We start from the raw sequence: 27,784 nt of genomic DNA, 5'->3' as shown, positions 1-27,784 counted from the left end.
ATCCTGGCAGACATTAAAGGCCAGGCTGGATGTGACAATGTGATCTAGTTGAAGATGTATCTCCTCATTGAAGGGGGGTTGAACTAAATGGGCTTTCAAGGTCACTTCCAACCCAAACTATTCTATGACCATGAAGTCCCGAGCTTCTCCATGTCACTAGAACCGACATTTCCTGCCAAGTCCATTCAGGAGCCTCGCTGTCAGGGTGTGACAAGAAGGGAGATGCCAAGATGCTGGAGGCGGGCAGGAAAGAAATCCTGGTTTAGGGTTGTATTCACGGGCCCGCCGAGGGCCTGTGGATGAGCTAACGCCTGCTCTCAGCACCCACCTTACCGGCAGGTCCCGAGCCTCGCAGTGCCTCGGTATTCCTTGCTGACGGAACCCTCTACAACCAACCATCAAAATGGCGGCCCGGGTGGCGTCACCATGGCAACACCGCCAGCTACCGCCCGCGCTGCCGGCCTGCCTTCCTGAAGCCGCTCCCAGTGGGCGCCGACGTGACTTAAAAGAGGAATTTAACCCAGGAGGAGCCAGTCAGCAACAACACTGCTCGAAGACCTCTGAAACCACCACGACCACCACTCCGCCCGCAGCAACTCCGGCACCTCAGCCACCGGTCCAGCTCCGCCCTCCCTCCCTCCCAGCACCAAATCCCATTGGCTGTCCTTCGCCCCGCCTCCTCACAGAGGCATAGCCTATTGGCCCTGAGCCTCAGGAGGTGGAACTTCCCTTTCTCGCCGCAGAGGATACTGGAATTAGTAGTCGGGAGGGCTCCCGGCATTCCTTGCGCGAGAGGGACGACGTACGGTAGCGGAGTTCACAGGGAGTGCAGGTGAGAGGTGGTGGGACCTGAGGTGGGTTGGGCTCGGGGTTGCTCCAGTGGCCATAGGGAGGGTTGGGCGCCGCCGCCTATGGGGCTGTTCCCAGGTGATCGGTGGACCGTTAGATGAGCTCTCCCGGCTCCGCGGTGGGGTAGGCCTGGGCACTCCTCCGGCGCGGGGTCTGCCGCTGGGATGCCCCGGCCTGCCCCACCGCGAAGATTAAGACCTAGCCTCTAGGAAGGCCTCGGCCGGGATGATGTGCTTGGAAGCTATTTAGCTGTGAGATTTCTGGTAACAGCCTTGCAGTTACTGATTGTGACAGCTCCAGCCTCTTTGGACACATCGTTGTGTGGTCTCTCGTGAAACCCCACTCGCAGCACTGTGTGCAGATCTGGTATCGTCAACATAAGGACATGGAGCTGTTGGAGCAAGTCCAGAGGAGGCCACGGGGATGATCAGGGCTGGAGAAGCTGTCCTATGGAGACAGGCTGAGAAAACTGGGGCTGCTCAGCCTGGAAGAGAGAAGCTGCGTGGAGACCTCCTAGCAGCCTTCCAGTATCTGAAGGGGGCCTATAAGGATCTGTAGAGGGACTCTTCATCAGGGACTGTAGTGATAGGACAAGGGGTAACGGGCTCAAACTAAAACAGGGACGATTCAGGTTAGATATAAGGAAGAAGCTCTTCCCTGTGAGGCTGCTGAGGCACTGGCACAGGTTGCTCAGAGAAGCTGTGACTGCTCCATCCCTGACAGTGTTCAAGGCCAGGTTGGACGGGGCTTGGAGCAACCTGGTCTAGTGGAAGGTGTCCCTGTCCATGGCAGGGGGTTGAGGCTGCATGAGTTTTAAGATCCCTTCCAACCCAAACTATTATATATGGTTCTGTGGAGCTTGCCCAGCACCAAGCTGTGGGAGCTGTGGTGTCTGCCTTGTCTGGCATAGCCCTTGTCCTGGGAAATGTGCTCCCTAATGTAGCTGTTTGTGCTTCTTGTCTTCTTGGGAACATATTATGTGCTTTAACATGCTTGAGAGTGCCAGGTTTATGGTACAGATTACAGAACCATTAGAGTTGGAAGGGACTTCTGGATATCATCCAGTCCAGCCCCCTGCCAAGACAGGGCCACCCAGAGCTGGTTACACAAGAATATGTACAGGCTGGTTTGAATGTCTCTAGAGAGGGAGACTCCACAACTCCCTTGGACAGCCTGTTCCAGTGCTCTGCCACTCTCAATGGAAAGAATTTCTTCCTCATTTTGAGGGGAAACTTGTTGTCTTTTAGTTTATGGCCATTGCTCCTTGTCCTGTCTCTGGTTACCACTGAAAAGAATCTGTCACCATTCCCCTGGCACCAGCCTTAGAGATGTTGATATGTATTAATGAGGATGAAGAGCTTGGTGTCTTTTCAACAGGTCTGTGTAGGAGTTGTGGGTCCTGAGCTCGTGCTGCAGGAATACTTTCTGTCACACACACCACTATTCTATGAAACTGGATGCAGTTTCTACAGCTATAGAGTGTGTGCTCATCTCTGGTCAGTAGCAGACAGCAGTAGTGCAAAGATGAGATATTCTATCTCTGGGAGTACTTGTTGTGACTGAGCTGGTAACAATTATTGGTACCTACACAAGGATGTAACAAAGCTTCTTATTTCTTCCTGCTAGGTTATTGCTGAATTTAGTGGAGATAGAGCTAAGTCAGGAGCAGAAGCGAAGCATTTTATCAATCTGATGGCTCAGTTGGAAACTCCAGCAACCTCCGCACTTATACTGTTTTGGGTGTCTTCTGTCTTCTAGGACAGAAGGATCCATGTGGATTTTACCTGCCCTTGTGACAGAGGATGAGAGAATGAATTTAGCCAGTACAGCTTAATGGTGCCTGGTAGGTGGCGATTAACAGCAGTGTTGGATTTGTCCTGTGCTGGGAACTAGGTGCCTCAGTTGCTTCTGGAATTGCCTGCCATTTATTTTAGTGTGGTTCTTCTGCCACTCTCTTATTTTCTGTCACTCTTTTATTCTCTGTCACTTGTTCCATAGGGTTACCATCCAAAACGGTATTCTAAGGTGCTTTTTGTGGCAGTTTTCATACTAAGCTTTCATATTAATGTCATATTTCTCTTTTTCTGGCTTTCTTATCTGCCTAGACAGCAAACACAATGTGGGACAGTGTGGTGTTTGCTGCTTGCTCTGAGGGTCAGGACTGGTCCTGATAAATAGCTACATGTTGGTGTAGTAAATATGTTAGCAACAGCTTCTTGGGGCTGAGGAAGGTCTCTAACAGATGTTAGCTGCTCTGCCTCAAAGCAAGAGAACAGTCTGTTTTCAGAAGTCCTTTGTCTAGCTTACTCTTAGCAGCCACATCTCTTCTGGTAATCCATCACAGTACTACTCTTTTTACTTTTACAAGGATTTTGGTGGTCTTTAACCAAAAATCTTCTGTGCTACAATTTAAGCCTGTTATGTCCTATCATATTCACTGTGGCCACAGGGAGCAGATTATTTCTGTCATCCTCTCTGCAGCAACCGTTTATGTATTTGAAGGCTGTTATCACATGTCCCTTCCAGGCATCTTCTCTTTAGACCAGACAACCCTCATTTCATTTCACCCAGGTTTTCATTTCTGCCCTTATGACTCTGATCACTTCTCTTGTTCTCCTATAGATTCTGCTCAGCTCCCCTCTGTATTTTCTCAGGTGCTTACACAGCTGGCATCATGCTCCAGTTCAGGCTGGGGTGAAATCCCAGGGTGAAGAAAAAGGCAAAGACATCAGCAGTTAGAGCACAGCGCAGGTGATAGGGATGAGGCTGAGAGTCTGGATATTCTGGAGTTAAGCATAACTTTCCATGTGTCAGCGTTGCTCTCTTGACTGTGGATCAACTTGCCGGAGTTGTGTTGGTAACTAGTACCTGCGGTGCGGCTGATTTGGACAGAACCCAAACACCTGTGGGCTTCATATATCTGATTAACAGGAGATCTGCAGAGCAAAGAGTGAGCTTCACTTTCATCTATACTTCTACCAACTTTATGGATTTAACTTCCTTTGACTGTCAACATGCCTTTTTGCCTACCAGGAGCAGCTTTAATCTGTTGTAATGAGAAACACTCCTACTTCCCGCCTTATGATCCAGTTAAATCCACTTACATCTATATTTTGATTGCAGGGTGTTCATGTCTTTCATTTGGGTTCTGCCCTGCATATTCTTGCCTGAGGCTCTGGGTTGCCAGAGTTATACAAATTGCTGCTGTTAGGTAAAAATACTTGCTTTTGCAGATATGTTAAGAAAGGAATAGTTACCAGCACATGCTGGTTAGGTAGAATGGGTAATGCTTTTGTAGTCTTAATAAACTAAAGGAGTGGGGGGAAAAAAAGCAAGGTGTGGGAGAAAGATCCAGGTGGGGAGTGAAGAGGTAAGAATTAAAGGCATTTTTCTTATCTTATGAGAAAAGAGGCTGGTGCTTTGCAAGAGGGACTCCCAAGTGCTTAGAAAATGTACGTGTTGTTTTGAAATGTTACAGCTGGGGCAGTCTAAAGAGCAACTGCTGCTGAAAAGTGTTCCTGCTCTCTTTTATTCTTCACCAATGCCAAATTTGGCATTTGCATGACCCCAGAATGAATCAGGAATTAAACTGGCAAGAAATTTATCAAGAAAAAGAAAGAATACTTTCTGGGCTTACCTGCCCAGCATAATGCCATGGGACCAGGCAAACACCAGAAGTGCTGTATGGTGGGTGATGAGACCACAGGGAGCGGAAAATGCTTCCCATTGAGTTGACTTGGATGTAGTCTAAAGCTGTGGTTGAAGACCTCACATGACAAATGCAGCTCTGTCCAACAGCACTTTATGAAGTGCCAAACAAGAACACTCCTGTGAGTGGTTAAAATGATTAATATGCAATTGCTCCCTAAGGCTAGGGATGGGAAATAAACCTTTCAGACAGTCATTGAACTCCACTAGCTTTGTAATTAAGTTACTGCCTGAGGGGTGGTGGACATGATCAGGTAATGAATGTGCAGGTCACTGCTGCTCAAAGCAATTGCCAAGATCCAGAGATGGGACTGGGCTGCTTCTGAATTGCTGAAACAAGAACTGATAGCAACAATCTACTTAGGACCTGAGGACATCATGAAGTGTGCTACTACTCAGGTGATATTAACTACTTCTGAGAGCAGTGGACAGTTGTTGTTATTAATGACCATGTCTTAATTTAAGCAGGGCCATCCTGTAATATAAGACATACGGAGAAAGACCAGGGATGTTTGACACATGAATTAGTTCTCTCTCTCAGTTATAAAATCAAGAATTCCATCTTTTTGTGTAACACTAAGCATGCCATCAGCACTTAAATAGGTGCATAGTCAGTCTTCTCTTGACTTTTTTTTAAGGGTATCCAAAGCTGCCTTAGGCACGTTTTGATTAGAAAGGGACGAAATAAAGCCAGTGCTTCTGAAGGCTTAAAATGAGATTTAAAAGATGGGTTTTTACCATTATTGGCTTTTATTTTTCCAGGGTATTCAAATCCCGGAGTCTGCTGCAGCAAGAAAGAACTGCCAGCAAAAACTCCTCAGCAAGTCTTGTAGCTTCAGGTTACAGAGGTGATCGAAGTAGAGGTAGGAGTTTGGAACAATGCCCTATCTCTGAGATGACCTCAGCTTCCAAGGCCATGGCACTTTGGAGCTGCAGCGCTAAGGGGCAGTGCCGTGTTCTGTAGAAAATGGAGGTCAGCAGCTCAAAGTTCTGCTTTGCTTTGGTTACTCAGGGCAGGATGTCGGAGCTGAGTGATGAAGCTAGTGAGTCGGAGCTGCTGAGCTGCAGTCTTTCCATGTGGCATGGGATTGGCCAGATGATCTGTTGGGAAGAGCTGGATGTCCCCCTGGACTTGCACACAGCCTCCTCTGTCGGCCAGTGTGAAGTGGTGCAGGAGTGTATTCAGCGGTAAGGAGGGGCTGGAAGGGGCACTGGTCTGTGATTACTTGCTGCCAGTTATGGTTTTTCACTGGCTGCATGCAGGTTGGTCTAACATTGCAACAGGGGCACATCACTGGAGCTCCCAAAGGGTTCTTAGGCACAAAATTTCAAGGGACAAATCTGCTGATAAAAATTATCTCTTTAGTGATTTGTTGGAAGTTGTGCTACAGCTGATAGAGCTGATTTTTTTCCAGCTTGCTTTCAACACAATGATGGTAGCAAGAGACTGCAGAAGCCTACTGAAACCTACAGCTCCAGGACAGTCATTCAGCTGATTTTTTTCTGTTATTTAGTGGAGATCTGGATCTAAATAAGAAGAATTGTGGTGGCTGGACTCCACTGATGTATGCCTCCTATATTGGCCATGACAACATTGTGCACTTGCTGCTGGAAGCAGGAGTGAACGTGAACATCCCAACACCAGAAGGGCAGACACCGCTTATGCTTGCCTCCAGCTGTGGAAATGAAAGTGTTGCTTACTTTCTTCTACAGGTGTGTATGCCATATTAAATAGCTAAAGCCACAGTAAAGAGTTTAAATGCAACCAAAATGTGCAATTTGTGTTCTTTTGCAAGTCCAGCTTCCTGACAAGGACTTAAACTCTTGTTGTCCCAGCACAGAGGGGCAGTGTCTAAAAGACCTAGCAGAGGGGTGCAGTAAAGAACGTTCTCTGTTCTCTTGAAGCAAGGTGCAGAGCTGGAGATGAAGGATATCCATGGCTGGACTGCTTTATTTCACTGTACCAGTGCTGGACATCAGCAGATGGTCAAGTTCTTACTGGACAATGGGGCAAATGCCAACTGCAAGTAAGGAGGAATCTGTCATTTCATTTCTCAGCAGATGTCAGGTATGACAGCAGCAGTTGGCATATAGAACACACTTGGGCATGGGCAAAGAGAAGACACCTATTTTTGTCTTTCCTCCTATACCTCAGGAAGCATGGCATACAAGGACAGGTGACCTGCAAACAAGCAGTGAAGTCATTTTTACTGTTCATTTACCTAAGATAAAGAGAAATTAGATTTACTGCTTGTTTAATTATGGGCTAAACTGAAAGCAAGCAGGTGCAGTGCCTTCTGAATTCAAGTGTACTTTACAAGTCTTTCTATTGAGTTTTCTGTGTACTTGGAGCTCAGTTTGTTTTTCTGAAGTGTGCAGTGCATTCCCATGCCATGGGAGCTGCCTTACATTAACGTGTATTGGATTGCCTGAGGTCAGCAGGAGACTCTTGCTTTGTTAGCTCTTGCAAAACTGATTTCACTACTGAAAGGCAGATCTGCAACTGGAACAGTAATCTATTGCTGTGCAGCCGATAGAGTAACACTTAGTGAATCTCCCCTGGGAGTTTTGCTAAGATAGACCAGAGTGCAGATGAGCATGCAATACAAGTTAGAGTTTGTGATCAGCTGAGGGTAGAGGCTGGAGATCTGCTATTAGGGTATGGCAAAGACTGAAGCATATTTCAGCTTTGATTGTCGTAGTTCATGTGTTCATGTTTGGTGTTTTTCTAGGGAGCCGGTGTATGGATATACACCTCTGATGGAAGCAGCTGCTTCTGGCCATGAGATAATTGTTCAGTACCTTCTCAATCATGTAAGTCTCCAGACTGTTCTCTGGAAAGCTGAAAGTCCGTGGTTCCAGCCCTCAGAGGAAGAACCAGAAGTTTGACACCAGACTTCTTAGTGTTATGTTTGATCCTTGATGACAGTCACCTCTCAAGTCCCAGGCTTACTGGACTGTTCTCAAAGTATTTGCTTTTTGAAGACTAGTAGTCTGATCTTACACTGGCCTTGTGTGAATAGAAGGGATCCAGATTCAACTGAATAATGACTGATTTGGAAAACAGCTAAAGCGGTGTTCTCCTTATGGTCTTTGTAGGCTTGCATGCTCAGGCTAGTGGGAATCTTCTGCCTCCAAAAGCTTATGAGCATGTGTGTCTCATTGTTAAACAACTTGGTTTTGATATTCATTGAAGTGATCCAGCTTACTTCCAGAAGGAGGCAGCAAGGCGAAACATTTTTCAGATAAACCAAGCTAGTTCCCTGCAGCAATGCACAAGAGCCATTTACCTGAGCTACTGGTATCTGCAAAGGCAGCAAGGTATTAGTGAAGCATGAACTGTCTGTCAAAGATGAGCCTGTTTTGGATGGAGGAGCTAAGACAATCCTTTAGCTTCTTGCTTCTTTTGTATATAGTGCCCTCTATGTTTTAAACATGTTTTGGTTTTTTTTGTACAGGGTGTGAAGGCAGATGTCAGAGATAACACTGGAGCCACAGCACGAACACTGGCCATGAAGTATGGACATACAAAGATTGTGGGGCTGATAGATATGCACGCAGCCCCAGTGCCCAATGTTTTCTGTAGGGGTCCAGGTAAGAGAGATGTGCTTTAGCTTGCTCATTGTAAGATAGACCCTGAAAAGAGGTGTTTGATGTTTTGAAAGCATGCTGCTGTATGTTGTAATAGGTGGTCTATCCTGGAAATTCCAGCGTTTCTGGGGATGGAAGAGGCATAGATCCAAAAATTTTTTTGTCTGCTAGCCCTTTCCTGACTTAGATAAACTGTTTAACCCTTCCTCTTTAAAGTTTCTTTTATTTCCACTGCATTTATAGGACCAGTAGCAAATAAACTGGGTAAGTTACTGCTGTGCTGCTAACAATTTGTGTTTGAACTATAGGAAAATATGAAGAGCTGAGTTCCTCAGATGAATCATGCTCTGCTCCCCAGAGACAGAGACCTGTCCGTCGTACCAAGGGTCCCAGCATCCATGATGGGCCCCAGGCTTTGGCTAAGATAGCAGTAGGAATTGCGGGAAAGAAGCAGTCTTGCTATGGTAAGGATAGTTAGAAGCTGAAGTGAAAGTCCTTTGAGGTCTCAAATGCTTTGCAGCTACTTCTGTGCCAACAATTTTCTTTTTATTTGGGATTCATGTGTGGCTTATACAGAAACAAAGATAGCAAATGCCATCTTAAAAGCTATCTAATCTGTGGTTTCAAAAGAAAACCCCTTGAACTCTTTTATGTCAGGGCTGATTATTGATGAGGGGAACCCTTACATGGAACAAACACTGCTCTTACCCCAATTACTGTTCCCCTGACTCTTGAGAACAGTTCAGCTTCCCTTTCTGAGGTAGGGTTGGAAGTTTGAGAACCCTTCTGAAGCTGATGACAGAGGAAGTGGTCACACAGGCCAAGAAATTGTAGATGATGAAAATGAACTCACTGCTCCTTGATCTGTCAGTTTTGTCTTCCCTGATGCTTGAAGTGCTGCTAAAAATGAGATTACAAACCCTTTGCAATAGGCCAAGAGAAATATGATCCCAATTCAGACATCAGTCCCTGGGTACAGTGGTATGATTTTCTTGTGCATGTGTCATAGCTGTAGGTATTTCTCAGGCTGATTACCTAGTTGTCTAGAATAACTAAGAATGTGGACTTAAAAGCATGTTAAAAATTCAGTTCATTCTCTTAATACAGATAAATATTATCCTGTGGGAAGTGGCTCTATTGAAATGATAGTCAGCCTCTTAAATAAGTGGGATGCTAGGGGTTGGTTTTACAGGGCGTGCTTGGCTGGGGATGTGGTGTAGCTGGCAGCTTGCTTTTTTAAGCAGATGTTTTCCCCTTTGACAACTTAGTATGAAGAGGAGAGGAAATGCTGAAAGCTGCTGCTTAAGGTGCATCTCTGCTGTGAGGCTGTTTCCTCTGACTTGTATTCAATGCAGCCATCTAAATCTGGTACAGCAGATGTGTGTCTGTGGGAAGGAGGCTGGAGGCATATGCATTTCTCAGTTTTTCTCTGCTTTTTAGAATGAAACCTGCCAGCTGAGAAGACGGTATCTTCTTTTGATTAATTTCAAATCCCTGAGTGGTTGTTTTTCCTGCAGGAGCATCCCTGATAACTTGCATCCTAATCTCTGTTGTTCTTTTCTCTTGTACACAGAGCAGGTCCCTCCTCAGGGCTATGTCACCTTCAATGATGATGGCAGCTGTGAAGCAGAGAATATCCGGAACAGGGATGTTACCTCTCCAATTAATGAGCAGGATGTGGAGAGCAGCAGTAGCAGGGGTAAGTCACTTCCTGGAAATAGTCTGGCTTGCAGATGGATGTAAGACCAAGCCCTTGGTTTGCATGTTCCTTTTCCACTAAGATTTTGAGGGTTGGAGTATCTTTCCTGAGGAAAGGTTGAGACAGCTGTGGTGAGTTAGCCTACAGAAGAGAGAGCTCAGTCAGGATCTTGCCAATTTGTACAAATAATCTGAAGACAGGGTGTAAAGGAGATGGAGCAAAGTTGTTTTCAATGATGTCCACTGACAGGACAAGAGGCAACAGGCGTGAACCAAAAGACAGGAGCCTCCCTCTGAACATAAGGAAATGTTTGCTTTTATTGTGAGGGTTACTGCACACTAGATCAGGGTATCAGAGAGGTGGTGGAGTCTCCATCTTTGCGGATGCTCCTGACATGGTACTGGGCAGCCTGCTGTAGGTGGCCCTGGTTGAGCAGGGATTTGAAGAAAATGACCTCCAGAGGTGCCTTCGAACCTCACCGTTCTCTGAAGCAGCACAAAGGAAGGATACGGACAGTTCCTGAATTAACAGAGGATAATGTGGCTGTGTAGTGGATCTAGGCTCAAGGAAAGGCCTTTCCTGAGCTTTACTAATGGAAACATAGGCTGGGTAATGATAACCCACTTTTCCCCCTATTGTGGTTTAACCCATGAGGCAGCTAAACCCCACACAGCTGTTCACTCACTTCCTCCTGCTGGGATGGGGGAGAGAATTGGGGAAAAAGGCAAAACTTGTGGGTTAAGATAAAGACAGTTTAATAGGATGAAAAAACAAGTAAAAAAGGTAATAATGGTAAAAGAATATACAAAATAGGTGATGCACAGTGCAATTATTCACTGCCTGCTGATGGATGCCCAGCAGGCTGCCACCTACTAGGCAACTTCCCCCAGTTTTAGTGTTCAGCACAACACCATAGGCACGGGATGTCACTTGGGCAGTCGGGGTCAGCCATCCTGGCTGTGTCCCGTCCCATCTCCTCGTGCACCCCCAGCCTCCTTACTGTTGGGGTAGCATGAAAAGCTGGAAAGTCCTTGATTTAGTGTAAGCCCTGCTCAGCAGAAGTTAAACCATCAGGGTGTTATTAACATTCTCATCCTAAATCCAAAACACAGGACTGTACCAGCTACTAGAAAGAAATAACTTTGTCCCAGCTGAAATCAGGATACCACCTTGTAGCCAAGAGCCTCACGAAGACACACACTCAGCCTTTCTGTTCTCTGTGGTAAACAGACTTGGAGAAAGATTAATGTCTGGGATCAGACATGGGATATTTCTGTCTCAAAATCGTCTTGTGTCATGAGTATTGGATACAAAACCTTGTTCGGGGCTTCTTCCTTTACGCCTCCACCAGGTTTTGCTGGTAATTGTGTAGCAAACCCAGCACTGAGCATATAAGGGAGTTGAACCTGCATTTTTTTTTTTCCTGTTCCTTTCCAGAGGATAATGTTTTCCTCACCAACGACTTAGCAGCCATCAGGAGCAGCAGCAGCAGCAGTGAATGCCTGACCAAAGCCCTGGGAGTCAGCAGTGAAGGCTCCTTGGAAAGCAATGAGGTGGGATTTTCAGTTTTCCTGTTTCTGCCTTCAGTCTGGCCAGTGCTGTTACCCTTCCATAGCCTGCTATGATTCTGCCCCTACAACAGGAGGCTGCAGTACCAGGCTGGGTGAGGAAGAGTGGTATTACAGGGATAAGAGAACCAGCTTCTATATTGGAAGATTAGGGCTTGCCTTGTTTGATCTCCAGCTAGTAGTCAACTCTTGGAGTACATTCAGTCTAGAGTAGGTTGTTGATGGCTAGACAGTAACTAAGTCCTCTCCAGCTTCTAAAGAGAACTTAACTCTTTGCAGACTTCTGGCTAGGTGGTGATCAAGAAAGAAAGTGACTACAGCTAGGTCAGTCCTTGAGCTTGGTGGGACAGTAGGTAGTATACTATGATTTAGGGAAGTGCTGCTGTGTTGGAATTTCTGAAGTACAGAAGAAAAGGGAAGAAGTTGGAGATTACTCTGTGGTTCACATGGCTCAAGACAATAGCTCTGGTGCTGATGTACAAAAGGGTGTTACAGCTGAACATTAGCAGAAGTCTCCTGTATCTTGAGGAGCTTCTCACAGGTAGAATCTTAGTGCATTGTATTGATTCAGGGAGGGCTCAGCATTGCTCTCTGTTTTGGCTTGCTCTGGCATGTTGCTTCCTAAGGTGGGATTGCAAGAGCCCGATACCATTCCATGGTGCCAAGCTGCCATCTTAGGAGTGACTTGACTCAGCCCTTCCTAATGAGGGCTTTGCTAGTCTCTGCTTGTGTTTGTGGATGGCTGTCTGGATTTAGAGGCTGGGACCTGAAGCAGTCTGCATTTGTTAGCTGTAGTGATCCTGACATCTTTGGATGATCATCCTCGACCTTTACATTTTCGTGGGTTTTTTTCTTTCTTTTGCAGGACTCTGACCATGCAAACAGTCCCCCTAGTCGGAAACAAGCCAAGAGCTTGAAGATCAAGAACCGCTACTGCAACAGTGATAGCCAGTGGACCCACTGCCCAGGGAAAGCTGGGAGCTCTAGTCAGCACCTACTCCTTCCTGAGCCCCCTTCCTATACAGGGCCCCAGGTAACTGCACACATAGAGCTGTCTGAAGTAATGCAGTGTTAGTGTATCAAGCACAGGAGGTTTTGCCTAGGTTGCCTAAGCTGCTTTCTTGGATAAAGGGGAAGTTGTCACTAAAACACCTTTGACTCCAAACCTCTGCCCAAACTTAAATGCTTGTTAAATAGCAATTTCTTGTGCAAGAACTACTTGCTTAGGTGTTGCTGTTGCTTGGTGAGGTATTTCAGACCCTTCATGCTTGTGGCTGTGCTACCAAACATAGCTGGCATGAGGGCTAAGGTAGATGTTGCTGTCTTCTCTGCGTTTGTTACAAGAGGCAATGGCCACAGCAAACAGGTCGGTCCTGTTGTGTTGTGTGACTGTGGAGAAGGGCAGTTAACAGGAGAATTCATGGTTGCTGCTAGAAAAGCAGAGCAGCAGTATGAGGAAGCAGATCTTTGTGATTAAGAGGAAAGGTAACGTGTTTGTTGGTGAGGGTATAACTAAGTTTGTTTGGATGTGCTGCAGGACCTGGCAACATTCCTTGAACAGATCGGGTGCCTGAAGTATCTGCAAGTGTTTGAGGAGCAAGATGTTGACCTTCGGATCTTCCTGACACTCACAGAGAGTGACCTGAAAGAAATAGGCATCACGTGAGTGTCTGTAATGTAGTTCTCATCTTTCCCCTTACAAACCATGCACACAACCGGGTCAGGAAGGTTTAGCCTAGTGAGTGATTTTCTGTTCTGGCTGTCTCCCATGCAATTTTGATATCCCCTAGCTCTTGTCTGTAACAGGCTCCTGGTTTTGGAGGAGCCAGGAGACTGCAGAGGTCTTCATGGCATCCATGGGCCTGGGAACTGCTATTTCAGTGTCTGGTCCCTGACAGTTTGCCATTCTGCCCCCAGTCTGTTTGGCCCAAAAAGGAAGATGACTTCTGCCATTGCACGGTGGCACAGCAATGCTCGGCCGCCCAGCGATGCCCTGGAGCTGGCCTATGCAGACCGGCTGGAGGCAGAGATGCAAGAACTGGCCATTCAGCTGCACAAGGTAAGAAGTCTGCCATGAGCTGCTCAATGCTTACCACACTGCAGTAAGTGATTGGGAGTGTATCTGTCTTGTGCCTTGAATGGCCCAGGAGAAAGGAAAAAGGCATAGCTTTCAGTGGGCACACTTAGTGTCAAGTCAGGTAACACCATAAGTGCTTATCCACTCCTCATCCTCTGGATTGTATGCTTGTGAAGCCTTTATGTCTCCGTTTCCCATCCACCTGAGACCTAAAAGGGCAAGTGGGAGGAATTGAATACCTACTCTTCTTCCGTAGTGTCATTTTTATGGTGAATTTATTAGTAAACAGACTTCTGCTGATTTGGGGAAATTGGGCCTACTGAGTATCTTTGCTAATGGAGAGGAAGGGGGAATTATAACTGTGAGGCTGGTCTTGGTATGGAGGGAAACTGTGTTCAATGTACGAGCCTTATCCAGCTTCCTTGAAAAGCTGAGAGCGTTTGGGTGGTTCAGCCTAGAGAAGACTCTGAGGGGACCTTACTATGGCCTTTCAGTACTTAAAATAGGCTTATGAGAAAGACGGGGAGAGACTTTTTAGCAGAGTCTGTTGCGACAGGATGAGGGGTGAAGGCTTTAAACTAAAAGAGGAAGGTTCAGGCCGGATGTGAGGAAGAAGTTTTTTACAATGAGGGTGGTAAAACCCTGGCACAAGTTGCCCAGAGAGATAGTGGATGCCTTATCCCTGGAGACATTCAAGGCCAGACTGGATGTGGTTCTGGGCAAGGTGATCTAGTTGATGTCCCTGCTCTTTGCGGGATAGGTGGACTAGATAAGCTTTCAAGGTCCCAGCCTAACCCTGCTCTGCTCTGCTGCAGAGGTGTGAAGAGGTGGAGGTGATGAAGGGCCAAGTGTCCCAGGAGCAGAAGCTGCGTGCAGTGGCTGAGAGCTGTTTGATGGAGCGGGATGAGACCTGGAATGCCATCCAGTGCCAGCTCAGAGAGGCTCAGGCCATCACCAAGGATGCTGGAGTCCTGCTGGATCAGATCAAGTAAGTTATTCCCAGGAAGTGGCGCTGGGGCTACTGGGAAATGGGACTTAGGCCATCATGGTGGCAGTCTTGCAGGTGATGCTCAGGATAAGGCAAGGAGAGCTCACCAGGTGTCTGAACCCATTTTGTATCCTGCCTGACTTACTCTAGTGGGAAGCCCCGGGCACATGAACAGACGTGAAGCCTTAATCAGGTGCATGAGCTATAAATGGCCCAACTTTCCAGGGATGGTGCGTGCTCCTGTTTCAACTAAACAACCCAAGAGCCCAAGTGTTTTGTTTGTGCTTACATGAGAAAACTTGCAATGCCTTACCCTGGCTAGTGAGGAACACTTTTCTTGAAACTCTGACAGCTAACAGAAGAGCCTGTCCTGCTCAGTCATACCACTGCTTTTGAGTTCTTTCGCCACCTCCTAATGTACCTTTTGTTGCCTATGTGGTGCTTTTCTCCCTGTCCCACTTGGACTCCTGTCATGGTCCTGCTTGTCCATTGATAGAACAGACATGTCCTTGAAGGGAGCATTAATCCTACAGCTTGTAGACCTTAGCCCAACAGGGTTGCTCACTACCAAACGAGGGTGAACTGGGATTGGCTTCCAGGACAGCAGCACAATATTCCAGGCTGTAAGGGGCAGAGCACTTGACTTTTCCCTTTTCCCCCTGCACTGAGGAGCTGAGGCTGCCTGGTAGAAGGGCCTTGCCATGCTCTGGGGATACACTGTTTGAATTAATGGCATGCTGATGATAGCCAGAGAACTTTGTGTGGTTCTCTTGCTTTAACCTGATGCCTGTCCTGAGGTAGCTTCCTTTGCCCATTAGAAAACTTGGATCAGGCTTGATTCTCATATAAGCCAGGTGCAGCCCCTGGCTTGGGCTTTCTCCTGCTCATCCCGCCCCTTCCTTCTCTTCTCCCCCCGCAGCTCCTCTGTGGACAGGGGCAGAGATTGCTGTGGAGATGGGGCACAGTGGAGAGCGCCCTGAGCTTTGTCTGGGGCACGTCTTCCTCTTCCTGGGAAGGAACAAGGAGCAGTTTGTAACCCAGGGCGTTAGATGTGGTCTCTCGGCACCCCAAGCAGGTACTTGCAGGATATAGGAGTGCACAGACTGGCATGTTGTTCCAGGAAGTGTCCTTGTGCACTTGTGATGGGCTTTTGTCTTGTTTGGCAGATGCTGTCAAGCAGAGCTGTCCTCCCGGCTAACGCAGGAGCAGGCAGTGGGCAGAGTGCTGAACACAGAGGTGCAGCTGGGAACTGGTGAAAGCAGGCAGCCTGGTGAGTGCCTGGGTGAGGAAGACCTTATCAACTATAGCATTGGGTGCAGAAGGTGGGTGGGCAGCAGGAGACCCCAGAGCAAGCCATGTGCTAGAAGGATGAAGTTAGATGTGATTTTGGAAACAGATGAACAGCCAAACCTTTAAATTGAATGTAAAAATTCCTGCTTGGGGAAAGGATTTAAAGCGCTTGGGGCATTTGGACTTTAACTGCAGCAGAGTTTCTCAGCAGCTTTTGATTCTTAGCAAGTGGGAAGTTTGGGGCTCTGGCAGATGTTTGTGTCTAAAAGTGCAAAGCTGTAGCACGGGCACCCAGTGGCAGCCCTGCTCCAGAGGCCTGTGGCTTCCCCTTCCTGCATGGCAGCGTCTGGGCACCTTTAGTGTGTCGCTGCACTATGCACTAGAGCCAGGTCTGAATCTGGAGCCATGGCTGGTTCCCTGACCTGATCTGGGGTCTGTGGGGACACTGCTGCATGTGGCTGGGCCCACCAGCTCCTCATCAAGAGGAGTTAGCAAATAATCCTGCTGCCCATTACATGCTTCTAGAGATGTGCTCTTGGCTGCTTGTGTTTTAAAAGTGAGCCAAGTAGAGATTCTCTTGATTTCTGTCCACCATGATTAATCTCTTTGAGAGTCTCTTAATATATGATCCAGACAGCATGAGAAAATTAAGTGATAGAATTGTCAGGAACACCCCTCAGTTTGTTACAGGCAGTTCTAGCTCTCCTCCCCTGTGATTCAGAACCCCTGACTGGAACCGCTTTGGGGTGTGGATGTTTCACAGCATCCACACCAAACCCTTGTCTCTGCTCTTGTCACAGCATGCAGTTTGATTAAATGTGTGGTTCCTCTTTCTTGCAGTGCTGGAAGGATGGCCACCTTCCCTGAAGTCTCTAAGCTTGCCTGAGCTGTCAGCTGTCCTAGAGGAGTGTGTGGGAGAAATGGGTAAGGTCAGGGAGGACTATGGGCACATGAAGTGACTGTTGTGCTGGGGGGGGGGGCATGGCTGGACAGGTTTTTCATGATTTGGCAGTGCTAGTTTGGGGGAACTTAACAGTCCCCTCTCATTGAGGGAAGTCTCCAGGTTCTAAAGTTGGTGCTGGCATTTCCTTGCACTTGATCTCACTGCAGGTCTTGGGCTCTGCCTCATCCTCTACTGAGAAAGAAGGGATACGTGGCCCCTGCATCTCTCCTGCTCCGTGGTCAGAGCTGCTTGTGAAGTGTTTCCCAAAGCCTGTGCCATGTTCTCTGACAGGAACTTGTCCTAGCAACAGGCAGTCAGAGAGTAAAGACACTCCTGGTTTTGAGACGCTGGAAGCTGCAAGGAAAAAGGGAGCCTGGAGGCAGAATAAGAGTGGCTGAACGCAGACCGCAGCCTGCTCTTTACTGCTTGCTGGCCTACTGCTAACACTGATTTTTTTTTTCTTCTTGTTTGGTCCTCAGGAAAAGCTCTGCAGACTGTGACTCAAAACCTCCAAAGGCTCCAACCTCCAGGGCAGAGCGGGCAAAGCTGGCTCAATCCGTAACAAAGCAGGAGGGTGAGTGGGAGCTAAGGACAGTCAGAGGGCTGTGGCATTGAGGGGAGGCATCATCCCTTGCAGCAAGTAACAGCCATCTGCTGACTGTGCCCAGTGCTCACTCAAAGCCTGCACATTGAGGCTGCACTTTAATTGATCCTTATGTGCCCTCTGATTGGTTTTCCCTTTGGAAAAGCCTTACCCCCCTTGTCTCTGTCCCACTGAAAGTGTGTCTGTCCTATTTCTGTGGCTGTAGGAATACTGACGTCGGGTGACTGTTCCACCCGGAAGCTGAGTGTGCCTGGGAGAGTGAGCGCAAGGGCCGTGCTGGCAGCACTGCAGCTCTCCTGGGAGGGCCAAAGCAGCTGGTGGATGTGTGGAAGAAGGTCTCAGCAGCAAGAGAACATGCCTGGGAGGAGGAGGGTCAGCAGGAGACAACAACCCAGCAGCTTTTTGGACCTGACTGTTGTCTGCATTCCCAGGATCATGGTTGCTCATACCAAAAGGTTAAGTTATGAGGAGAAGCACTGAGCCCAGAAGTTTTATCTGCCTTAAGCTTCCTGCAGTCCTTATCATTCAGGACTGTGTAGTGGCGGAAAGCTGACAGTTACCCACAGCAATCTAATTATCTATCCTTTTCTGCATCCCATCCTCCCCAGGGCCTCTGACACTTGCTGTGCCTCCTTTTGTGCCATGTGGATTGGCACAGATAATGCATCATGGCACTGACCCAGAAAGTGTATCTAAGGCAATAAGGAAGGCAGGTTTGTTGAGGATGGGTGAAGTGAGCAGTCTGCAAAGCTCAAGCAGCACTCTGTAGCTGGAATATCTGTTCCACTGCCATCCCAGATGTGTGCTTCAAAACCTCCCTATCCAACCAGCTCACCCTGGTTCAGTTCAGATTCTGGCCCTCCTTGGGTTGTTTGTGATCACGTTATTCAGTCCCAAGGAACTCGTTTTTATGGTAAGTGCTTTATGGCAGAGATTCTGCCTGTGTGGTTCGTCAGTGCCAAGATCCCAACACTGACAGTGGTTTCAAGGCAGATGTTCCCCTGGAAGGACATGAGAGAGAATAGTTTGAGACTGCTCAGTCTCCTACGCCTCTGGCAAGCAGCAGAGTGCCAGGGCAGGCAGGATGGGAACTAGGGGATAGATCCACATGGATGAATCCACATGGGAAATGAGCAAAAGAAATCATCCCAGGTGCAATGGTGGTGCAAAGCTTTGGTCCTCAACCACTGCCTGTGTTTGGTTTCCAGGCTTTAGTGTTTGGAAATAGCTCTGCCAAGGCATTCTTGTGCTGGTGCGGGTGACCTCCCAAGACAGGAAAATGTCACCTTGAAGAGCTAGTTTTGGTGAGGTAGAGCCAATTCTGCTAAGGCAGCATCTTTGAAGGCTGCTCAGAGCATTGAGGCTGTGCTGGGAAAAGTATTTTGGGCTTTATCCTCTGTTCTTCCTTGCTGGAGGGAATGGTGGAGAGTGCCAAGGCACTTACTGCCCTCTCCCTGAGCCTTCGTGCTGTCTATTTCTGCACTAGCACATGGTTGTCAGTGCTGTGTCCCTTAGAAGCCCAGATTTGATTTTAAGGCAAGATGTCTGTGGGGAAAGGGGAAAAGTTTTCATGGAAGCAAAAGAAATCTCAACCCAAACCCCACAAATCCAAGTGAATAGGCCTGGGACATACTGTGTGTGGGAGCATCTGGAGAGTAGGGGAAGCCCTGGCTCAGCATTCAGAGCTGAGTAGAAAAGAGGGTGGCTGGAAGGAGACACTGCACAGACTTGGCTTTGAAAAGGGCAACATTAACATCTCTTTGTTTCGTTTCTTTTTTTCTTTGTTTCATTTTTTTTTTGTTTTCGTTTTGTTTTGTTTCTTTAACAGCTTTGCTTCGTCATAGATGGAAGAAAAGAGGTTTGGGAGGGTTAAGGGGGTACATCCAATAGATAGTAATGTTTGGGGGCCTGGGAAAAAGGGTGGGTGAGATGCAGCTGTGTATGTGTGAAGGAAAAGGAGAGCCCTACAGAAAGGTGCTGCAGAAGCTCAGTTGTAACGGCTTAAACAGGTGTTAGAGTAGCCTAAGGGGATTTTATAGAACAGTGTCTCCCTGAGGAGAGGGAATCCCTTCATTGGGGTGCTTCACACAGCATACAGAGCTGAAATGGGGCCTGTGTGCAGGCAGTGGGGGTCCAGTGCTGTCCCAGTGAAATAGTGTTTGCTGACCTGGGTGAAATAATAAAAATTGAAAACCTGTTTCTGGTGTGTGAGGTTGTATAATTAATGAATAGCCTCCCTCATTTCTTTCAGGACAATTGGGAATGCATGCAGTGCTTTCCAGCTTCCTTTCCCATGTGGTCGTGTGCTGAGAGCTCTAGGGGCTGCCTTATCCAAGGCTTCCCAGCCCTGCCTGGCTGCTGCTGGATGGGATATGGGAATTTATGTGGTCAGGGAGTGCCAGGGCTGTAGACAAAGAACATGGGTGAGTGATACAGTGGATGCTCCCCTGAGGGCTCAGTTCTTCCCTTCCTGGCTGGGATCACTGCTTTCCCCCCCCAGCAGTCCCAGTTGCATGACAAAAGTTGTTTCTCTGCACTAACTCAGAAGTAAGTTTAAGCTTTGTTGAGTGGTGTGCTGGTGTTTTCCTCTCACCTTGGGCCCAGCTCTGCTTTGAGATTCGTGAGCTGTTGGTGTGACTGTTACACACCTTCACCGAACTTCTTGCTCACTAGAACCACATACTGAAGAGGACACCATTCAGCAGCTGTAACAGAGAGCTTTGAATAGGGCAACATTAACGTCTCTTTTTGGTCAAAACTAAAGCTCTTGATGTATTTAAACATAAATGGGGTTTCTTAGAGGTGTTGTGTCCTATAGAGGCCCACCAAGTGGGCTGGTGTGCAGCCAGAGCTTTCCCTCTTGTGCCAAGATTCCAAGTCCTCAGTGTTGAGAACTGTTGCCTGTTTCTTCTCAGCTCCATCTTGTACAGCATTTCAGCAAGCACCTGGAAGCACAGGGCAGTGGGGGAGGCTGGTTCAGTTGAGCCAGGCTCTCTGGGGGCCTGTTTAATGCCCTCTCCCTGAGAGGGTGTGTGCTGAAGCACAAATCTGTGCCCTTGGATATATGGCTGCATTTGCCTCTGTGTTTCCCTCCCTCAGAGCTGACAGAAGCAACGTGCCCTGCTTGCTGAAAAATAAACGTTTATTTACATCTGAGAAGAGAGTTAATGTGTAAAATTGACTCAGAGGGGTTACAGGGAGCCAGAAACACCCGTGCATGCCTCTCTAGCCTCAGGTCCAGATGAGCTGGGCACAGACTCTTTGATTCCTGCATTCAAGGCCACCTTCCTTGAGATGCTGCATCTGCAAAAGGCTTTGTCCCAGGCTGAGAGCAGAGGGGACTGGAGATGTTGAGCCCCCTGTATCCATGCAGTGAAGAGCGAGAGCTGCTTCCTCCCTCCCAGAGCAGACTTTTCCCAAGGTAAAGCATCATGCGGTACAACCTCAGACTCAGCAGTGTGTCTGTGCTGCTGCTGAAGGTAAGAGCAAAGGGGTTGGGGGGATAGCATCTGAGCTGCTCTCTGGTCCCATGGGAGCAGAGTGCCAGTGCTGGAAAAGGAGCTGTAAGCCAGATACATGCAGCACTGCTCAAACAACACAGCCTCGATGTTTCACTTGCAAAGGCAGAGGTGTAGGTGCTCCTTGGTGCCCTGGGGTGGCTCAGCAAGAGGCAGCAGTTGTGGCTTTGGCACCCTACTAGGAAGCAAACATCCCAAATGCCAGCTGTTGCACATCTGTACTCAGACACACCAGCCTTTGGCCAGCAAAACAGTGTGGCTCCTACCCGGGCTTCCTGGCTGTTCCTGCTGCAGAGTTGGTGCTGAACTTGGTGCTGGGTCCTTCACACTCCCATGTGATGTTCCCCTGTCACTGAGGGAGCAGCAGCACTGCCCTTCATGTGCACAGTGAATGCAGGCCAAGTGCTCAAGCGCTGCAGGAAGCTACACGAGTGCTACTGCTGTGGCTCTGTTTGCTGCAAGGAGTCTTGGGGAATCTGCTGCAGGAAGAGTTCAGCGGAAGGACCCCTGAGGTGCAGATCTGTGCTGCTGGAGAGCTGCTGCCATGATCTGTACCAGGGGTGAGCAGGGTGAGAAGGTGCAGCAGAAGCACCTCTCTACAGAGAACTGTGCAGGATGGCTCTGGGATGGATGTCTCGGAGCTATTGGCGTGCTGGGGAAATGGTCTTTAGGGCAAGGAGAGCAGGAAGGTGGTGTCCCAGATGGAAGCAGTGCTGGCACAGCCCCAAGTGCAGCAGGAGGTGCTGGTTCACCAGGCAAGGGGTGCAGATCTGCGTCAGCAGTGCCGGGCTGAGCAGCATCTCCTATTCCCTGCTGCTTGTCCTCTGCTAATGGACGGGCTCCTCTCCAGCAGCCACAGTCCCCTTCTAGAGGTGCCCAGGTTGGTGCGGATAGGAAGGGGGTTTCATGAACACATTTAATGGGTGCCAGTAGAGCTAGCTGATGGTAGAAAGGAGCAGCATCCCCCATGCAGCTCACCAAGTGAGATGAGGCTCTTCTGAGGGAGCAGCCAAGGGCACCTGCCTCACTTTGGACTGCAGAAGGGGAACGTCCCCCCAGCAGCTCCAGTGCTCCCAGGTGTGGCACAACACGGATGCTGGTCCCAGCATGGCCGTCCCAGGAGTGCTGCCCTCCCATCAGGTCCCTGCACCCACCACATCCCTCTCCCTGGCTCTGTGGGGCCGGTTGCCACATCACTGGGCACAGCAGAGCGCCGGGTGGTCGAGCTTCCAGAGCTGCCACTTCTTCTTCATCTCTGACTTCACCTGTCACAGACAGGAGTGAGCAGGGGCTTTGCCCTGGCTGTGCTCCCCTGCAGCACAAGCAGCAAGGGCTGGGATGGCAAAGCCTCCGGCTGAGGCAGGACTGAGCCGTGCTCTGGGCAGGAGCTGCAGCAGGTACGTACCTCCTTGTTGGCGAAGCAGTAGAGCACAGCTACGAGGAAGCCCTGGAGGGTGAGCAGGGCAGGGGAGTGAGCCCCATTGTGGCTGAGATAGGTCTAGTTTCCCTAGGCCACTTGTGGGCACTTTTGAGGCTGAGGTCCCCCTGCCACCACAGCCTCAGAGAGCATGGGAGGCACCATCATGCACTCAATGACAGGGCTGGAGGTCCCCATCACTGAGGTTGGAGCACCATGGGGTGGGGATAATGTGCTGGAAGAGAGACCCCCCCAGTTCTTGCTCCATGGTGTACCCATGGTGGAGCAAAGGCTCCCACCTCACCTGGAAGGAGTTGAGGAAGAGGGTGAAGAACACCTTGATGTAGCGCAGGATGCCTGTGGTTTGCTCATCAGTGGCGAAGATGAAGACAACCTCGTGGATCCCAAAGAGGGGGATGAGGGTGAGCGTAGCTTTGGCCAGCCTGAAAGAGAATAAAGGGAATCCTCCAGCAGCGAGTACTGAAGTGTTGGGGCACAAATACAGTCAGGGACAAGCTCTTTGGTGATCTCAGTGTGGCTGCTTCACAATGTGCAGGATGGAGGTGCAGGGTAGGGGTGGATGGGGAGGTAGGGGCGGTGTAGGAGGTGGCAGCAGGACCCATGACCCTCCCAGCTCACCGCAGCTTGTAGTCTGCATAGCCCTTCTGGTTGGCCCGGAGCTTGGCCAGGATCACCTTGAGGATCCGCATGAAGATCAGCAGGTTGATCTGCGGGAGGAGACAGTGCAGGGGCCCACACACCCCAGCACCCTGCACATCCCGGCACCCCGCACAATCCAGGACCCTGCACACCCTGGCACCCTGCGCACTCCAGCACCCTGCACATCCAGGCACCACACACAATCCAGCACTCTGCACAATCCAGCACCCTACACACCCCAGCACCCTGCATACCCCAGCACCCTGCACACCCAGCACCCTGCATAACGGGGCACTCTGCCCCTCACAGCCCACCCTGCCAATGATAAGCACCCTTGGGTGCTGTGGGAGATAACACCCTCCCCTACTGCCAAGGCTGCTGCAGCCCAGCAGCACTGGGTCCCCAGAGCTTCCTCCCCTCCCACCATCCCAAAATCCTTGCTGGGAATCATCAGGGGCTGCACCCAGCCCCATTCTGTGGGGCTCAGCACAGCCACCCCTCCATGGACTCCCAGAAATCGTGCATTAGCAAGCTGGTGCACAAAAACGACCCATGTGTGTTTAGCATGATGCCTTGGAGAACTGCTGCTCCTGGGAAAGCCATGGGGCCATGGTGCCCGTACCAGGGAGGCGAGCAGGATGGGGATGCGGATGATCCACCAATAAGCCATGTTCTCATTCAGTGCCCAGCACCTGTGCAGGGATACAGGGAGAGCAGCACCATCACACCATGCATGGGGGCAGGATGAGACCAAGAGCATGCCAGCCCCAGCTCGGTGGGTCAGGGACCCACAGCAGCCTCTATCCCACTGCCCATCCTGAGCTGAGCATCCCAACAGGACCCCCCCATTCCTTGCCACTCACTCCACATTCTCCTTTAGGTACTTGGCGGCCACCCAGGGCACCACGAACACCACGGGGGTCCCTGCAAGTCACACAGCAAACCCTGTAAAATCAAGCACCTGCCTGAGCTCAGAGACCAGCCCCAGGACAGGGGGCACCGTAAGGACACCCAGGGTGAGCAGAGCTCCCTCCCCGCACCCTCCCAGGGCCACAACCCACACCGACCCCAGGTCCTGCCCCCAGCCCCACCACATGCCCGGATGGCCCCTACCCCAGCCCAGGTAGAGGTACAGCCTGTAGTAATTCTTCTCGGAGAAGACGGCCCCGATGAGCAGCTTGTAGAGGTAGACGGCTTCCACCAGGAACCAGTAGTGGTTGGCCAGGATGCAGTACTGCATCAGCACCTGCGCCGCCCGGCAGCCCAGCGCCGCCTGCGAGGGGAGACCCACCATGGGGCAACCCATGGGCTCATCCATGGGCACAGGCACCGCAAGAGCTCCCCCATCAGGGGCATGGGCACCCCTGAAGCTCACTCAGAAGATTCCTGTGACTGCATAAGCACCAGCACCAGCTGCACACCCCTCCCTGGGGTGATCCCAGCCCAGCACCACGCAGGGACCCCATGGGGCAGCACTCACCTCGTGGCTCAGCAGAGCCTCCCAGTCAGCCACCCGCACCAGCTCCATGCCCCAGCGCCTCTCCAGCAGCGCGTCCTTCACCATCACCGAGGTCGCCCGCAGCCCGAAGGAGGCGAAGAGGTTGGCGTGGATGTAGTTTCGGGTGCAGTGGAGCTTCCTGTGACAATGAGAGCGTGGGGGGCACCCCTCAGCTCAGCCACCACTGGTGGGGAGGACAAGGGGCAGGACCGTGTGCCCTGGGTCTCCTACCTGAAGACAGTGAGGACGAGCAGGGCAGAGACGAGGGTGAGGAGTGACAGCGAGTACCCCACGGTGTAGAGCACCTTGAAGCTCACCATCAGCCGGTGGGCGCCCTCCTGCAGGCCAGCACCACACCGGTGAGCCGGGGCCAGCAGCACCGTGCTGCATGCCTGGGCCAGGGCACCCACCTCCTCCACGGTGGCCGCTGTCTCCTCCTCGCACTGTGAGTAGTCGCGCCAGGGCTGGCTGCCATTCACCGTCACCCACTGCCCGTCAGCACCACACCTGCGGCTCACCAGCCCATGCTTCACTGCGGACACCAACACCACGTTCCCCTCGTGCTCCCCCCAAACCCCGCTCCTGCCATGGTTGGTCAGGCTCTACTCAGCCCCAAAGACCCTCTGCCAGGGCAGATGTGGTTCTGTTCCGTGCCCCATGCATGCCCTCACACCCAGCTCTGCTGTGGGTCCCTCTTCCCCCAGCAATGGACAAGAGGGAAAGCCCCAGGAGCATCTTCCCACCTCCCAGGATGGCTCAGCCCTGGCTTCCAGCTCCAGGCCAGCAGAGGGTCATAGAAGCATAGCAATAATTGTGTTGGAAAAGACCTTTAAGATCCTCAAATCCAAACGTTCCCCAGCACTGTCAAGGCCACCACTAAACCATGTCACTGAGGGCCTTGTCTACGCAGTTTGTGAACACTTCCAGGGATGGCAACTCCACCACTGCCCTGGGCAGCCTGTTCCAATGCCTGAGCACCCTTTGGGGAAGGAACTGTTCCTAATATCCAGTCTAAACCTCCCCTGACACAGCTTGAGGCCGTTTCCTCTTGTCCTGTTGCTTGTTACTTGAGAGAAGAGACCAATCCCCACCTCACTAAAACCTCCCTTCAGGTAGTTATAGTGAGTCATCATCACCTTTCTCAAACCAGGGCAGGTAAAAGGGGCAGGAGACGTTGACGGTGATGCCAGGGCTCCCATCGGGCCAGCAGGCATACATGTCGAATGTCCGGTTGCAGAAGAGCCCTTCCAACAGCAGCGAGGGAGGGAAAGGCAGTGGTCAAATACCGTTTGCACAGCCACATCCAGCCCTGCCACCCCAGCCCACTGCCAGCACCTCTGAGGGGGCATCACCCTGAACAGGTCCCTGGTGCCCCACATCAGCCTCAGAGCCCCTGGGACATCCTGGCCCTGGGCAGCCCATCTGAGATGTGGAGACACTCGTCAGTCCCCCAGCTCGTCCCTCCATTGGTGACCAGCATAGGGGATGCTGGAGGAAGGATAAAACCTGGCCCCAGCCTCACTACCGCCCGGCTTCACGTGCCCTCACGTGTGACCTGAGCCGTGACACAGCAGGTACCTGCTGGGTAGGGCTCGCTCGCCATCCTTCTCAAGCACTCGTCACGGTACCGCATCCACTCCTCGAACGTCTTCTCCAGCACCTTGGCCCCACCTTGCTGCAAGCCCAAAGCTGGGTCAGAGCCTGTCGTGGCTCCCGAGGAGGCTGCAGGCATCCCCTCAGTGATTCCTGCCTCGAGACGGGCAGGCACACACAGCCAAGCCAGGGCCGAACCCGTTCACAATGGGTCAAAGCCCAGCAGTGCCAACCCTGCTGCCCCATGGGCCAGCCCCAGCTTGCTCTTTACCGGCATGGAGGAGAGCAGGCACATCCAGGCAAGATGGAAGAGGCTCCACCGGTACCCAGGCCCGAGCACATCCCCCATGGCTGCCCCACTGGCTGGTGCTCCCAGTGCTGGGGCACGTCTTGAGCTGAGCTGGGGACCTGGATCCTGGCTAAGAAAGAGGGGGAGGACTGAGGGTGTGCAGAGGAGGAGATGTGCTCCTGGGGCAGCAGAGAACCGGGCTGTGAGTGCCAGCTGCAGTCACGTCCTGGGCTGCCGCAGCCCCGGTCACTTCCCCGCTGGAGCCAAAACCTCGGGGAGCACCAGGCAGAGGAGCTGGGGCACAACGGGATCCTACCTCTTGGCCGAGCTTCCACAGCACCGCTGCCAGCCCTGGGCCAGCGAGAGGCCAGGGGAGCAGAAGCCATCCCGGTGAGCGATGTGACAGACCCTATGGCACCGCTGCTCGCGCCGGCACCCACGGGTGCCCTGTTGCCACCAAGCCCAGGGGAAGGCAAGGAGACCTCTCCGTGCTCCCCCCGCCCCGCTGCCTGCCCGCCAGGATGGGACCCTCCAAATCACCCCTCGGCCCCTCTGCCGCTCTCACAGAACGTCCCACAGCCCCAGCGGGCGCTCCGGGGGCAGAAGCAGCCCAGGTCCCCCCGCGGCTCCCCGGCCAGCACCATCACAGCACCAGCTGTGCCCACACGTACTCCGCGTAGCGCTGATGCCCCCCGGTCCCGCTCGGTGCCCGCGGAGGTCCCCCTCCGCCCGAGCTGCTCTTACCCTGCGCGGCGGCGGCGGCTCCGCAGCCCCTGTGTTACCGGTAGCCCCGGTGCTACCGGCAGCCCCCGTGTGTGTTACCGGTAGCCTCGGTGCTACCGGCAGCCCCGGTGTGTGTTACCGGTAGCCCCGGTGTCACCAGCAGTCCCAGTGTGTGCCATCGGCAGCCCCGGCTTCGCTACCTGAGCGCGGCGGCGAGAGAGCCGCGTCTGCACCGCGGCCGCCTCCCGCCAGCGCCGAGCCCCGACGGGGGGGCCGGAGGGGGGCGGTGCCGCCTCCCGGGGCTCGGGCCGCCCCGTCGGGCCCCGGGAGTCGCGGTGTCCCGTCCCCGCGGAGCTCCGGCAAGGCCCCTCCGAGCCCCTGTGCAACGCCCGGGGACGGGGATGAGGGTCCAGGTCCAGCCGGGGACGCTCGGGGATGGGCGTCCAGCCCTGCCCAGGGTTACATCACATGGGGACAGGGATGTGTTGCAGCCCTCAAACTGTGAGTCACGGGGACGGGAACGTGGGTCCAGACCCTCTGTTCCTCTGCCTGCTCCCCAAGAGCCTCCCCCTCCCCCCGCAAGGCAGCCCTAGGGAAAGTCATGGGGTGCCCCTATGGCTCTCTCCTGCGCTGGGTGCTGTGGTGCAGCCCCTCACCATGCAGAGCCCAGGGTGGGCTGCCTGGGGACACTGACCCCAGGATGATGCTGGATCCAGCACAGGGACACAGCTCATGACACACGCCACATCACCCAGCCCCAAGCCATGGG

At 51.4% G+C, this 27,784-nt stretch overlaps 2 protein-coding genes across 12 annotated transcripts; one reads left to right on the top strand and one right to left on the bottom strand.

Moving 5' to 3' along the window:
• Positions 1–775: 775 nt before the first annotated feature.
• Positions 776–20,307, top strand: ANKS3 (ankyrin repeat and sterile alpha motif domain containing 3). Of its 11 annotated transcripts, none has more exons than XM_080617754.1 (20): positions 801–832; positions 2,608–2,692; positions 3,504–3,799; positions 5,320–5,420; positions 5,570–5,745; positions 6,072–6,270; positions 6,463–6,584; positions 7,290–7,371; positions 8,016–8,151; positions 8,457–8,612; positions 9,722–9,847; positions 11,285–11,400; positions 12,281–12,448; positions 12,953–13,077; positions 13,333–13,474; positions 14,308–14,480; positions 15,647–15,750; positions 16,611–16,694; positions 17,193–17,287; positions 17,523–20,306. In XM_080617754.1, the coding sequence occupies exons 5-19, from the start codon at positions 5,576–5,578 to the stop codon at positions 17,273–17,275; spliced, it is 1,986 nt and encodes a 661-aa protein (XP_080473880.1). In that variant the 5' UTR covers positions 801–832; positions 2,608–2,692; positions 3,504–3,799; positions 5,320–5,420; positions 5,570–5,575; the 3' UTR covers positions 17,276–17,287; positions 17,523–20,306. The 11 variants fall into 11 exon arrangements, 10 of the variants coding, with proteins under 10 accessions (XP_080473877.1, XP_080473885.1, XP_080473886.1 ...); XM_080617755.1 differs by having other exon boundaries at positions 816–832; positions 3,472–3,799; XM_080617756.1 differs by lacking the exon at positions 3,504–3,799 and having other exon boundaries at positions 781–832.
• A 1,721-nt stretch (positions 20,308–22,028) lies between these two features.
• LOC308221612 (glucagon receptor-like) lies at positions 22,029–26,352 on the bottom strand (the record flags this gene model as incomplete). Its single annotated transcript, XM_080618760.1, has 13 exons — positions 22,029–22,100; positions 22,241–22,282; positions 22,557–22,740; positions 22,892–22,980; positions 23,535–23,604; positions 23,776–23,836; positions 24,026–24,185; positions 24,393–24,549; positions 24,642–24,748; positions 24,821–24,942; positions 25,547–25,654; positions 25,989–26,085; positions 26,275–26,352. The coding sequence occupies 13 exons, from the start codon at positions 26,350–26,352 to the stop codon at positions 22,029–22,031; spliced, it is 1,347 nt and encodes a 448-aa protein (XP_080474886.1).
• Between the last annotated feature and the right edge of the window lie 1,432 nt (positions 26,353–27,784).

The sequence above is a fragment of the Psittacula echo genome (assembly GCF_963264785.1).
Source record: "Psittacula echo genome assembly, chromosome: 5".
In the NCBI taxonomy this organism is placed as follows: domain Eukaryota; kingdom Metazoa; phylum Chordata; class Aves; order Psittaciformes; family Psittacidae; genus Psittacula; species Psittacula echo.
Note: the sequence above shows the minus strand (reverse complement) of the source record. Positions and strands in the feature narration are given on the sequence as shown.